The sequence below is a fragment of the Magnolia sinica genome, chromosome 10 (assembly GCF_029962835.1).
Source record: "Magnolia sinica isolate HGM2019 chromosome 10, MsV1, whole genome shotgun sequence".
In the NCBI taxonomy this organism is placed as follows: domain Eukaryota; kingdom Viridiplantae; phylum Streptophyta; class Magnoliopsida; order Magnoliales; family Magnoliaceae; genus Magnolia; species Magnolia sinica.
This window is the reverse complement of record NC_080582.1, coordinates 80,599,355-80,613,649: the sequence shown is the minus strand read 5'-3', so window position 1 is coordinate 80,613,649 and position 14,295 is coordinate 80,599,355. Positions and strand designations below refer to the sequence as shown.

Sequence of the window (14,295 nt, the reverse complement as noted above, 5' to 3'; positions counted from 1 at the left end):
GGACTGTTAACATAGAGATAGTTGACGGTCTGGATCTAACAAACAGATGTATATATATTAATCAGAGGTCACGATAACATGATTTTCAGGTTATGTCTAGGGTTGTCAACGGCCGAACTATAACCTGGCAGAGGTCTTTGATCCATGAAGGGTCCAAACAAACAGGCTCGAGCCCAGCCCATGATGATTATGCAACACCCCTGCCTGAGCTCGAGCCCAATTTCGTGCAGCATATGGGCTGTTCATTAAGTGTGCCCCATCATACATGAAACTAATCTGCCCCTTTAAATCCTAAATGGGATGGACCATGAAGATGGGCTCGTAAAAAATCACGAGCCTAGCCCAGTTCTTAAACGGGCTTAAGTTTTAGGCCCTGGGTCCGGCCCTCAGGTCTATAGCGTTCAGCTCAAGCCGGGCTTGAAATCCCGATATGCCAGCCCGACCCATTGACAGCCCTAATTGTGGCCTATCTCTGGTGGGTCCCACGATTTTTAGTAGATATTGGTGGTGACCTGACATGGCAGATTTTTATTGGGGCACGCTCTGCTGTCAGAGGTGAAGTTGAGCACCTAATCAGACTAAACAACTTTGAAACATGTTTTGCATGGCACAATCTCTAACAACGGAACATAATCCAATCAAATCCTGCCACATCTAATCACCATGGATGTATGTAGTTGGCTGGGTCACCATGTAATTTGCAGCTGTTCATCATTAGGAAATGATGCGTGGTAGGTGTTTCAGTGAATATTATCTATCTACAGCCCGCTTGTCATGAATCTCCTACCGATGAAGATCAAACCAAACAGATAATCTTATCCGTATGAATGGTGCCCTTCAAATGGTAGGCTGAGATGAAAACAGATTCAACTAGTGGAACTGATGTATAGGATCATCTATTGATGTGCTGTTTTCCTAAGTAATACAAAGGCAATCTAAGTAGAGTTAAACAACTCTATCCCGACCGTCAGTCCTTTTGGCCCTATATGCATGATCAAGCACGGGCCCAGCCATTGGGCCTATTGTTTCCAAAATTCAGTACGTTGATGCAACGTTGGTTTCCTCATTTCTTTCTTCTTCAATTTACAGGCCTTCCCCAGAGGGTCCCCTCTCGTACCTGATTTTTCGAGGGCTATCTTGAATGTTACGGAGGGAGATACAATGTCGGAGATTGAGCAAAAATGGTTCGGACAACAAACGGCTTGTTTAGACCGATCAGCATCACAGGCTTCTGTCACTTCCAACGGTCTAACCCTTGATAGCTTCTGGGGTCTCTTCCTCATCGCTGGTACCGCTTCAGCTCTGGCCTTCATCATATTTCTAGTCCGCTTTCTCTACCAAAATTGGCATATTTCACCCACACCAGATGAGCCTATTACCTTTCGACGGTGGATCTACCATCTTGCCGAACGCTTTGATGAGATAGACCCCTCTTCTCATACTGCAAAGAAGGCCGCGAAACTCTCCGCCAAGACCGCTGTACCCACCACGGAGACCACCGCCAAACCCATGGAAGGTCAGGTGACCGTTGTTGAGGGCATTGATCGAACTTCACCGAATCATACTAATGCTCAACAGAGTCCTACAACCATGTCGGATGTTTCAGATTTCAATCCACGAGAAGGAGGGACCCCATCTTCGGAGATTGGGAATCAAGGTGCAAGTACCTCTGTAGATATGCATAACAGAAATGCAACTGGAGAGATAACGGAAATAACTGAAAATAAGTACTTAAGATAGATTTGTTTATTCTTGCTTTCCTAACTGTTTCACATATTTAAACTTGCATATTTATTTGTACAAAAATAATGGGCCTTTTGGGCATGTGGCAAATTCTTTTTAGAACCAAACATGTGTGCAAGTAAACGTTTCTTTTAAGCATTAAAATGGTTTTAATTGCACTTCATAATGATTCAATGGTTTGGATTTGGTGTGGCCTACCACTTAATTTATATGGATACCGGGTCAATAGGTTAGTGAAAGGATTAGTCAATTTGAGTGCACTGGATGAGGTAAAATCATTGATTTCTATTGTGTTGGGGGCATACAGGAGATTATAAGATGGTGGAGTGTGCTTTCTTGAAATCTTAACTTTTCTTATATAAGATCTTATTCCAGAGATCATCGGATCGCAAGATAAGAGTTCTAGGGTTATGAGCCTTAGATGTGTCAATCCCTTGGCTTCGCCTAGAGAGAGAAAGAGAGAGATTCTCATCTCTCATTCCACTATATATCACACATTCTACATGTGTGTGGTGCACTTGTGTGGATGGCTCTAACATTCTCCTTAGTCCTATTATAAGCGTTGACGTATGGGTTTCATCGTCTCCTTCATCTGGGATAGATCAAAGAGACAGATCTTCTAGTTGAAGGAACAATACTGACAAATGATGTAGGGGAGGACATGAGGTCGAGCACCGCCTTCCTCAAGAGGATAACTATTCTGAATCCACGGAACTTCTCTGGACTCCTCACAGAGACTTCTCGAATCCATGAGGAAAGAAAGCAGGAAATAGAAAGAAATTCTAATAAATTCGAATTTGATTAATGAATGCATAAAAACGAGTTCACAACCCTTTAAATAAGGGTACCAAGCAATGGGAAAGAAATCAGAATCAAACTACAACTAAAATTCCTAGAATCCGCGACTTACTATAAATAGTAAACTAACTATTTATAGACGGTCGTGATGTCTACTAGTGCGCAAGGTTTTCGGCCAAAAATAGTAAGTGTCCTATTTGGCTTCACCAAACCGTTCTCCTAATTATTCTATGCTCTTTTCATGTTGGGCGCAACTCCTAAAGCCCGGCGGATGAAGAGTTATAATCAAAATAAAACTTACTATTTATAGTAAAAACGAAATTAAAACAGGGAAACGACCGTCGATCTAGAGGTTTTTTACAATTCTGGGCTGCGTAACCCAGCGTAGCAGGGTTGGTTGGCTAAAGTAGCTCGTTCTACCCCAAAATCATATATTTTACGTCAGGTAACTCATTCCGGATTGCGAGATACGCTCAATCTAAGGTCCGACGGTCCAGATCACTTCTGTCGTCGACCGGGCCTTTTCTGATCCATCTTGGCTATGAAACTGTCCGCGACCTGCTTTACATCAGTCCCCTCCACTTCAAAAGAACTCGTCCTCGAGTTCTCATCTTGCGCTGGTTCATGATACTCGGTCAGGTCCGCGACGTTGAAAGTCCGTGAGATCGCCATGTCATCTAGAAGATCAACAACATAAGTGTCATCCTTGATCTTTCGGATGATTGACACCGGTCCAATCTTTTTATTCTTCAACTTATTGTACGTTCTGGTCGAAAATCGTTCTTTGCGCAGATGGACCATTACTTGGTCGCCCACCTCGAATATTTTTTTGTCGCCGATGCTTGTCCGCTTGCTCCTTATACTTTTCGTTCGAGGCATGTAACTTGATTTGTACCTCCGCATGAATGCTTATGATCTTGTCAGCCATATGTTCTGCTGCAATGCTTATGCCTGAGAGCTTGGGCAGAGAGACCAAGTCTAGTGTATGGCGAGGTACTCGTCCATAAATAACCTGGAACGAGAATTTTCTTATCGAGTAGTTCACCATGTTGTTGAATGCAAACTCCGCTTGAGACAAAACCAAATCCCATTGTTTCGGTTTTTCTCCTGAAATACATCGAAGGAGGTTTCTTAACATGCGATTCACAACCTCAGTTTGACTATCAGTTTGTGGGTGGTAGGCGTTGCTGAACTGAAGTTGTGTATCGAATCGAGTCCACAAAGTCCGCCAAAAGTGGCTTATAAACTTCGTGTCACGGTCAGAAGTAATAGTCTTGGGAACCCCGCGTAGCCGCACAATTTCTCTGAAGAATAGATTCGCCACGTGTATTGTATCGAGAGTTTTCTTGCATGGAATAAAGTGCGCCATCTTGGAGAAACGATCTACTACCACGAACACCGAATCCATGCCGCGTTGTGTTCGTGTGAGACTAAGCACGAAGTCCATAGATAAATCTTCTCAAGGGCCGTCAGGTACGGGTAACGGGGTGTAGAGGCCCGTATTATGAGATTGCCCCTTGGAGGTCTGACAAATATAACAATGTTGGACTGCCTTTCTCACATCACATACCAATTGCGGCCAGTAATACCATTTTTCTACAAGAGCTCGCGTCTTGTCTCACCCAAGGTGTCCACTGAGGTCACCTCCATGTAGCTCTTGGATTATCTATTTCCTTAGCGAACTGTTTGGGATGCATAGTCGATTTTCCTTGAAAAGGAACCCATCTTGCATATGTAAATCACCGGGGTGACCTTCTTGGCACCTACCCCATGCGTCCTTGAAGTTGTTGTCATCGGTATATATGTCTTTCAGGCGCTCGAACCCGACAACCTCATTGCTCATAATAACTAACAAAGTTGCACGGCGACTCAGTGCATCAGCCACTTTGTTCTGTTGCCTTGACTTGTGTTTTAGTACGAACGTGAATTCCTACAAAAATGAAATCCATCTAGCATGCACACGGTTAATGTTAGCTTGACTAATAATGAATTTAAGAGCTTGATGGTCCGTGTAAAGTATGAATTCCCTCTGAATCAAATAATGTCGCCAGTGATCCGAAAGGCCTGATTTTTTAGGCATGGCATCTAGAGACTAGGAATCGCTTGATGGATGGATCCAATGTCACACATATATTTCTAGTTTTCACGTGTGAGGTGAGTGAGCTCACGTAGTGTTGTCAGGCGAGTGCACCTTCATCATGTGGATCCCACCATCTAGATTCCATATCTTGAAAATTAGACCACAAATAAGATGGTAAGGATGATAGAACTTGTGAACCGTTAAGAAGACTGACCAACGGTTTGCATTCAATGGACGTGTGTAGTACACCCAATTATCCGAAAGGCCTGATTTTTTAGGCATGGCATCTAGAGAGTAGGAATCGCTTGATGGATGGATCCAATGTCACACATGTATTTCTAGTTTCCACGTGTGAGGCGAGTGAGCTTACGTAGTGTTGTCAAGCGCGTGCACCTACCATTTCAACGAGGATAACGTACGACACCGCAACCTAGAACGACATCACAAGTTGGAACGTTGCTTCAAATCCTGGGCTTTGAATTTTCTTGGGTAAGGTAATAGCTCACCACCATTTTAGAAATCATGTTGACTTGTCTAGCATGCAGGCGGTGAACTTGAACAACAATCCGGACCGTCCAAATCATAGGCCTCATTGTGGATAGTGCATAAATTTTGATGATCAGACTTTGAACAGCTGTTTTTATTTTAAACCTGTCATTTGATCACTTCGATTTTTGTCCACAAATATTTAGACGGTTGGGATCAATGTAAATGTGTGACACTAGTTCATTTCACCTTCCACTTTGATCTCTTTGATTTTAAGGATTCATCTCCATCCAGAAAGTTCCCCACTTGGACGGTCCAGATAAACGGACACCTGTGCCACCTGTGTGGTGGATGAATCACCACCATCTTTAAAAATGTTCAACTGACTTTTTTTTTTCTAATCCTTGAGAACCTATATATGAGGGTCCTTCGGCATTTAGGCCTTTGACATTCAAACGACGAAGGCAGTTCAACTCTCGTTTTTGTTATTCGTTTGTGTCTGGCTCAGCCCATTATGTGAATTGGGCATGGCCCAAAATTCGACGGCTATGATCGATGTGGGTGTAGTCCTTGATTTGGAGACGTGGGTTGGGAAGATGAGCCAGGCCTGTATTTCCATGGCGCTCTCAAATTTCTACGCCGCTCGTAATCACAACACGACACTCGTTCTCCACATGAGGGATTCGAAGAAAGATATCGTCGGTGCTGCCGCTGAGGGTATTTTTCACCTCTTTCTCCTATGTTTCGTTGTATAGTTGCCAATCTTGAATTTTTCATTGTTGCTATTGCTGCTATTGTTGGTTTGTTTCTTAATGGTGTGATGAAATATGGTAAACAGCTATCTCATTCAATGTAGTTGGTAGGCACTGACTCTCAGTGCAATCCTGTTAAAAATGGAATTTTCAGAATTCCATTTTGAAATGGGATTTTTAGAATTCCATTTTGAAGCATGTTGGGATACCCGCTTAACATTTTGGATGGTGGAGATAGCTCGATAGGCGCTAACAGAATCTCAGTGCTCGTAGCGTGAACTCAACGATAATCCTCTTTCACATTTTGAAATGGGATTTTCAGAATTCCATTTTGAAGCATGTTGGGATACCCGCTTATCATTTTGGATGGTGGAGATAGCTCGATAGGGGCTAACAGGATTTCAGTGCACGTAGCGTGAAGTACTTAATGATAACCCTCTTTCATAAGGAAATGCATTCTAACCAAACATAAAATAAAAAAATGTGGCCGACTCAACTACAGTTTGTACAGGCCTCAGGTCGTTCCTTTACAGGGCACTGGAGATTAAGCTTATTTAATAAGCACTTTACATGGGGCCTGCTATGATGCGTGTATGATATCCAAATTGTCCAACGAGGTCTTCCCACCATGAGAGTTGGATACTTTAGATATCAGTCCAATTCAACTATCATGTGAGCCACCACTTGAATTTGAAGGTTTTTGAATGGGTGTCTATTATTTTCTGTGGTGGGACCTATCATGTTGTGTATATGTCTTCCAATCGCATGCATTTCGGAGAGCCTCAACAGGATGATGGGACTCCCCAGAAATAAGACAGGTATAATGTGGGTCACACTGTCTAAAAATTGGAAGTCTCCGTTGGACCTAGCAACGTCTGACCAGGTCTGTGGGGGCCACTGCAATGTATCTGTTTATTTACTTTCCGTTATCCATCACTTTTCTCATATTATGTTTATGGGCTTAAAAATGAGGAAAAATAATAAGCTTGAGTTGCATTAAATGAACAAACCATTAAATGCAAGATTCATCTCTTGTACAGCTGACTAGAGTACTGGATTTACCTCATTTTTGGGCCCGATCCTTTAACATAATCTGAGAAAACGGAAGAACAGCATGGGTAAACAGATAAATCACGATTGCCCATGCAGATTTAGTTATGCGTTGCCCGGTGTGCCCATGCAGATTTAGTTATGCGTTGCCCGTTGTAACTGGGGTTAAACACAATCTGCTTCCCTAAAGACATCGTGACGTGTGGATGACATCCTATGTCCCTTGGAGGCGAAAATTCAAGCTAATCCAGAACCCAAGTGGGCCACGCAATGTAAAATGTCTAAAACCACTGAAATCCAATGGCGTGGCCCACCTGAGTATTGAAATGGCCTAAGGTTGGTGCCCATCTTATCATCGCCACGGCCCAAATCTTTCCTGTGTTTTGGATCGGTCTGATTTTCTTGAGAGGCCGCTGGACAAGTTGGATGTCATGCACAGGACTCGTGGGGCCCACGAGATATGACATACGGAGGAACCGGCCCTCAATTGGTATTTTGGCAATGGTATGGTTAGAAGTTTGGTAGAATACACCCCAATGCATTATAATAAGATACTTGGGGCCTTGGCCTTGGACCCACTACCATATTTAAATGATCCAAACCGTTCGTATGATGCTTCTCACTTTGTATGGTGTATACATCAAATAAAAGCTCTCAATTGATAACTTTATTCTTTTGCTTTGAATATGGACAGTCACCATTGCCTCTGTATACTAAAAGGGTTGGAAGTATTCAATCTAACGGTTATTTCGGGCATTCCTAATCAAGAGGCCTTAACACATTAACGGTTTGAGTAATTTGAGAAAAAAACACAAATCCAGCTGCTACAGTCCCGACGTATGGTATCGAAATAGGTAGGCATGTGTTCTAGCAAGCGTAACGAAGGGCATTCTGATTGGTTACTTATAGCTGACATCATCATCCACGACGTGGACGCGGATTGCGTCCTACCGCAGCTGTCTCTAGCCACGAACGGTTAGTTCTGTGGGTGGGCTAACCGTAATGTATCTTCTTATCCATGCCGTCCATACCTTCTATCAGACCATTTTAAGGTATGCGAACAAAAGTGATGCAGATCTAACGCTCAAGTTGGCCACACCAAATAATAAGCTTGGGTTGCATAAAATGCACGGAGCATTAAAAGCAAGAGTCATCTGTGGTGTGGTCCACTTTAGCGTTGGATATGTCTCATTTTTTATGAACACATCTTAAAATGATCCGAGAGAAAAGATGAACAGCGTGGATAAACAGATACATCACGGGGCCCACCGAACTGCTTGATCGTAGCTAAGACGGTGGGGGTAGTCCATCTTATCATCGCCACGGCCCAAATCTTTCCTGTGTTTTGGATCGGTCTGATTTTCTTGAAGCTGGGTAAACTTGAAGGCGTTTACCCTATAGACAATTTGGACGTGGGCCCTACATCATTGTGGGCCCCATGCACGTACTTGCAGAGGAGTCACCGGCCTCAAGGAATTTTATGATAGGTAGTTGACATCTTTATGCCCCATGTTCTTCTCATCTAGAATCGTTGGTACCTTGACTATTGAATCCGACGTTGTGAGTAGAGAATTTCCTGAGAGATGATCTGGCACAGTTGGGTGGAGGCTAACTTGTCGTCCAACCGACCGCCACTGTTTCCTATAGTATGGTCCACCTGATAATCGGATCTGCTTCATTATTGGGATATGGAAAAACGGATGAACGGTGTGGATACAGAATACATACATCAAGGTGGGCCCCATGGTAAGGGCCGCACCGTATTGGGTGAGTCCAGTGTTTGAGGTATTTCAATTTAGCACTGCTTGTGTGGTATCGATTCTTTCAGTCAGGTATAGAAAAAAAAAAAAAAAACCCTAAAAAGTCTTGTAACGCATGTGAATGCTGACTTTGATTTTGTTTTTTAATTCTTAACTTACCTTCTGCTACTTGGACCAACAAGGGCCCAATGACTGACACCTGGCACATGATGAGTTGGATCCAGACCGTCCATCTTGTATCCCTTGACATGAATGTTTGAAGATAAAAGTCAAACCGAATGGTTGGTAGCAACGATATGAACATTGGTGTTGAAATGTACGGTGAAGATTTGATTTACTATCAAGAGCTATATATGGATAGGACAAGTGTGGATATTGCATCTGATTGGGTCAGATAATAACAGCCATCCAATTGGTTGACTTTGAACACACAGTGGAAGGCAAAAGGTCAACGCTCCACATTCAATGTGGAAAATCTGACGGCTAAAATTGATCCAAGATAACATAAACCGTTTATTCTCTTCTGCAACTGATTATCAGCTGATTCACTACCTCTGAATTCAATCTTCTCCTTTTGTGCATGATAGTGTTGGACCTGTTGAAGAACGTCGGAGTCAAAGCAATCATAGGGCCCACAACCTCATCCCAAGCCGAGTTTGTGGTGGATCTTGGGGACAAAGCTCAAGTGCCCGTCTTGTCTTTCTCAGCTACAAGCCCATCTCTCAATTCAATCAGAACTCCCTACTTCGTCCGGACTGCACAAAACGATTCGTCTCAGGTCAAAGCAATCGCAGCCATTGTTAAGGCCTTTGGATGGAGAGAAGTGGTCCCCATCTACGAAGACACTGATTATGGCAATGGACTTGTTCCATATCTTGTGGATGCCTTCGAAGAGATTGACACACGCTCGCGTCTCGCTTTTTCTCGAAGGTGAACGATGTTGGAATGATGAGTGATGGGTATGTTTGGATCATAACGGACGGATTAACGGAACTCTTGGATTCCAATTTTACAGTCAGATGGAAAAGGAAAATTCTCTTAGAGAACCCAAACATCACAAAACCTGAGCTAAGCATTTTTGGGTTATGGGCGTATGATGCCGTCCACGCCCTGGCAATGGCGGTAGAGCAAGTTGGGCCTTAGTGGGGAATTCAGTCTCTTCAATGGGCAAATGCAATCGTCGTCCTTTCAGATAATCAATGTGGTTGGAAAAGGAGGAAGGGGAATTGGGTTTTGGACGCCGATATCCGGACTTTCACGGGTGCTAAACAAGAATACTACTAACAAAATTTACTCAACTACCATGGACGATCTTAAGTTAGTCATATGGCCAGGAGGGTCGAAGGATTTACCGAGGGGTTGGTTGATACCGACAAGTGGGAAGAAGTTGAGAATTGGGGTTCCAGTGAAAGATGGATTTAGTGAATTTGTGAAGGTGGAAGGGAATCCTAATAACAGCTTGATAACTGTCACCGATATGCTGAACTGGTCGATGATCCGAACTGTCCATGTTCTTAACTGTAAAAAAGCTTTGATCCTATAGTCTCACTTAGTGATTATCCTGACCATTGATCATTGTTATTGAACGTGCCATTGGAAAATTTATGTTTTCAATGTTCTAATTTGATCTGATGATATCGATGGCCAGAATCATATGTTCAGCATAATTTTCTCATGGAGTTCATATCTATATATTAAATATTTAAAATATAAATAATATTAATTTGTGCCAAGCCGAATTGAGTTTTACCGATTTTTTCGAGTCGAGTCAGGGTTTTCTCAAGTTTTGAGAAAGTCATGACCATTGAGTTCTTCCCGAGTCTTGGCGAAATCTGGTCGGGTTGAATCGAGTCGAATTGGGTTTTCAAACTATGATTGTAAATATGTATTAGAGATGATATTTCTTGTTGGTAAGGGTTAAAAATACTCTTAACAACAATCATGATCTCTAATACATACAAAGGATCAGTCCAGTATTACTACTCATTAACTAAAATGAGATGAACACTTTGCAAGTGGCACCCAAACAGGCCATTAGACTTGTCCATGTAGTGAGTTAGGATCGGCAGGATGGACCCATATGCTGAACTGGTCGATGATCCGAACTGTCCATGTTCTTAACTGTAAAAAAGCTTTGATCCTATAGTCTCACTTAGTGATTATCCTGACCATTGATCATTGTTATTGAACGTGCCATTGGAAAATTTATGTTTTCAATGTTCTAATTTGATCTGATGATATTGATGGCCAGAATCATATGTTCAGCATAATTTTCTCATGGAGTTCATATCAAATCTAGAACTTGGGTGTTCTGATTGTCTGGGCCCACATGCGGAGATCCTAAGTCCCTACAAAACCAAGGGCAAGTTTTCACCTGACTTGGCCGAGTTGACTCGTTCTGGTCAAGCAGGTGCGATATTACCATTACACATTGGATTGCATTTCAGTTATATTATTTCAAATGGGTCTCATTTCTTTTGTTTGACATTGGATCATCAGAGATTAGATGCAGTGGTGGGGGACATGACGATCGTAGCCAACCGCATGGTAGTGCCGATCAGGGATGATGAAAGGAAGAATACATGGATTTTCTTGAAGCCTCTGAGTAGGAATCTATGGCTGACAAGCGGGGCTGGCTTTGTCTTGACGGGCTTTGTCGTGTGGCTCCTTGAACACCGGATCAACAAAGAGTTTAGGGGCCCACCTTCCCATCAGATCGGCATGATGTTCTGGTTTTCCTTTTCAACGCTCGTCTTTGCACACAGTTGAGTAATCATCTTTCCTCTATTTAAATTTCTCAACATTTAATCCATACTTTTGTGGGATCGGATCCAGTATTTTCGTAGTAATCACACTAATTGGATATTTCTAACCATCCTATCAATGGCTTCCATTTGGATGGTAAGGAAAGCTTATGGGAAATGGCCCACACAAGTGTATTGATTGAATTAAAAAAAAAGTGTATTGATTGAATAGGTTAGCATTCTTCGCATCAGATGGGATTTTTGGTGCATTTGGGAGCACTAGATCACAGAAGTGGGGCCCAAATTTCAAATTTTAACGGTTAAAGAAAATGTAAATGATTTTCTATTTCTGATTAATTTTAATGGTTGCAGAGGAGAGGGTGATAAGCAACTTGTCGAGGTTCGTTGTGATCATATGGGTGTTCGTGGTCCTCATATTGACTTCTAGTTACACTGCAAGTTTGACTTCAATGCTGACCGTCCAACAGCTCCAGCCCACCATTACGGACGTCAAGGATCTCATCAAGAACGGGGATTACGTGGGGTATCAGGAGGGGTCTTTTGTGCTGGGCCTCTTGAAGAGGTTGAACTTTGATGAGTCCAAGCTCAGGGTCTACTACTCCCCTGATGACTATGCTGAGGCCTTGTCAAAAGGAAGTGGGAATGGTGGGGTTGCTGCCATCTTTGATGAGATCCCCTACATCCAGCTGTTCCTCGGAAGGTACTGTGATCTCTACACTATGGTGGGGCCCACGTACAAGACGGATGGATTTGGATTTGTGAGTTTCTCTTTTCTCTCTCTGACTGTCCTAACTGGCTGAATAGTAGAAGTTTAAGGACTGTTATCATAGAGATAGTTGACGGTCTGGATCTAACAAACAGATGTATATATATTAATCAGAGGCCACGATAACATGATTTTCAGGTTATGTCTAGGGTTGTCAACGGCCGAACTATAACCTGGCAGAGGTCTTTGATCCATGACGGGTCCAAACAAACAGGCTTGAGCCCAGCCCATGATGATTATGCAACACCCCTGCCTGAGCTCGAGCCCGATTTCGTGCAGCATATGGGCTGTTCATTAAGTGTGCCCCATCATACATGAAACTAATCTGCCCCTTTAAATCCTAAATGGGATGAACCATGAAGATGGGCTCTTAAAAAATCACGAGCCTAGCCCAGTTCTTAAACGGGCTTAAGTTTTAGGCCTTGGGTCCGGCCCTCAGGTCTACAGCGTTCATCTCAAGCTGGGCTTGAAATCCCGATATGCCAGCCCGACCCATTGACAGCCCTAATTGTGGCCTATCTCAGGTGGGTCCCACGATTTTTAGTAGATATTGGTGGTGACCTGACATGGCAGATTTTTATTGGGGCATGCTCTGCCGTCAGAGGTGAAGTTGAGCACCTACTCAGACTAAACAACTTTCAAACATGTTTTGCATGGCACAATCTCTAACAACGGAACATAATCCAATCAAATCCTGCCACATCTAATCACCATGGATGTATGTATTTGGCTGGGTCACCATGTAATTTGCAGCTGTTCATCATTAGGAAATGATGCGTGGTAGGTGTTTCAGTGAATATTATCTATCTACAGCCCGCTTGTCATGAATCTCCTACCGATGAAGATCAAACCAAACAGATAATCTTATCCGTATGGATGGTGCCCTTCAAATGGAAGGCTGAGATGAAAACAGATTCAACTAGTGGAACTGATGTATAGGATCATCTATTGATGTGCTGTTTTCCTAAGTAATACAAAGGCAATCTAAGTAGAGTTAAACAACTCTATCCCGACCGTCAGTCCTTTTGGCCCTATATGCATGATCAAGCACGGGCCCAGCCATTGGGCCTATTGTTTCCAAAATTCAGTACGTTGCATGAAAATGCCATGTTGGTTTCCTCATTTCTTTCATCTTCAATTTACAGGCCTTCCCCAGAGGGTCCCCTCTCGTACCTGATTTTTCGAGGGCTATCTTGAATGTTACGGAGGGAGATACAATGTCGGAGATTGAGCAAAAATGGTTCGGACAACAAACGGCTTGTTTAGACCGATCAGCATCACAGGCTTCTGTCACTTCCAACGGTCTAACCCTTGATAGCTTCTGGGGTCTCTTCCTCATCGCTGGTACCGCTTCAGCTCTGGCCTTCATCATATTTCTAGTCCGCTTTCTCTACCAAAATTGGCATATTTCACCCACACCAGATGAGCCTATTACCTTTCGACGGTGGATCTACCATCTTGCCGAATGCTTTGATGAGATAGACCCCTCTTCTCATACTGCAAAGAAGGCTGCGAAACTCGCCGCCAAGACCGCCGTACCCACCACCGAGACCACCGCCAAACCCATGGAAGGTCAGGTGACCGTTGTTGAGGGCATTGATCGAACTTCACTGAATCATACTAATGCTCAACAGAGTCCTACAACCATGTCGGATGTTTCAGATTTCAATCCACGAGAAGGAGGGACCCCATCTTCGGAGATTGGGAATCAAGGTGCAAGTACCTCTGTAGATATGCATAACAGAGATGCAACTGGAGAGATAACGGAAATAATTGAAAATAAGGACTTAAGATAGATTTGTTTATTCTTGCTTTCCTAACTGTTTCACATATTTAAACTTGCATATTTATTTGTACAAAAATAATGGGCCTTTTGGGCATGTGGCAAATTTTTTTTAGAACCAAACATGTGCAAGTAAACGTTTCTTGTAAGCATTAAAATGGTTTTAATTGCACTTCATAATGATTCAATGGTTTAGATATGGTGTGGCCTACCACTTGATTTATATTAATAGTGGGTCAATAGGTTAGTGAAAGGATTAGTCAATTTGAGTGCACTGGATAAGGTAAAATCATTGATTTCTATTGTGTTGGG

General features: G+C 42.9%; 1 protein-coding gene and 1 pseudogene across 1 annotated transcript in view; both read left to right on the top strand.

Annotated features, from left to right (window-relative positions):
- LOC131217636 (glutamate receptor 2.7-like) overlaps positions 1-1,740 on the top strand; it is a 46,197-nt gene extending 44,457 nt beyond the window's left edge. The window contains exon 5 of the mRNA XM_058212575.1: positions 1,090-1,740. Coding sequence (XP_058068558.1) covers positions 1,090-1,740 — 651 coding nt within the window. The remainder of the gene's footprint in view (positions 1-1,089) is intronic.
- Positions 1,741-5,563: 3,823 nt separating this feature from the next.
- LOC131217635 (glutamate receptor 2.8-like) lies at positions 5,564-13,996 on the top strand (annotated as a pseudogene).
- The last annotated feature ends 299 nt before the right edge of the window (positions 13,997-14,295 follow it).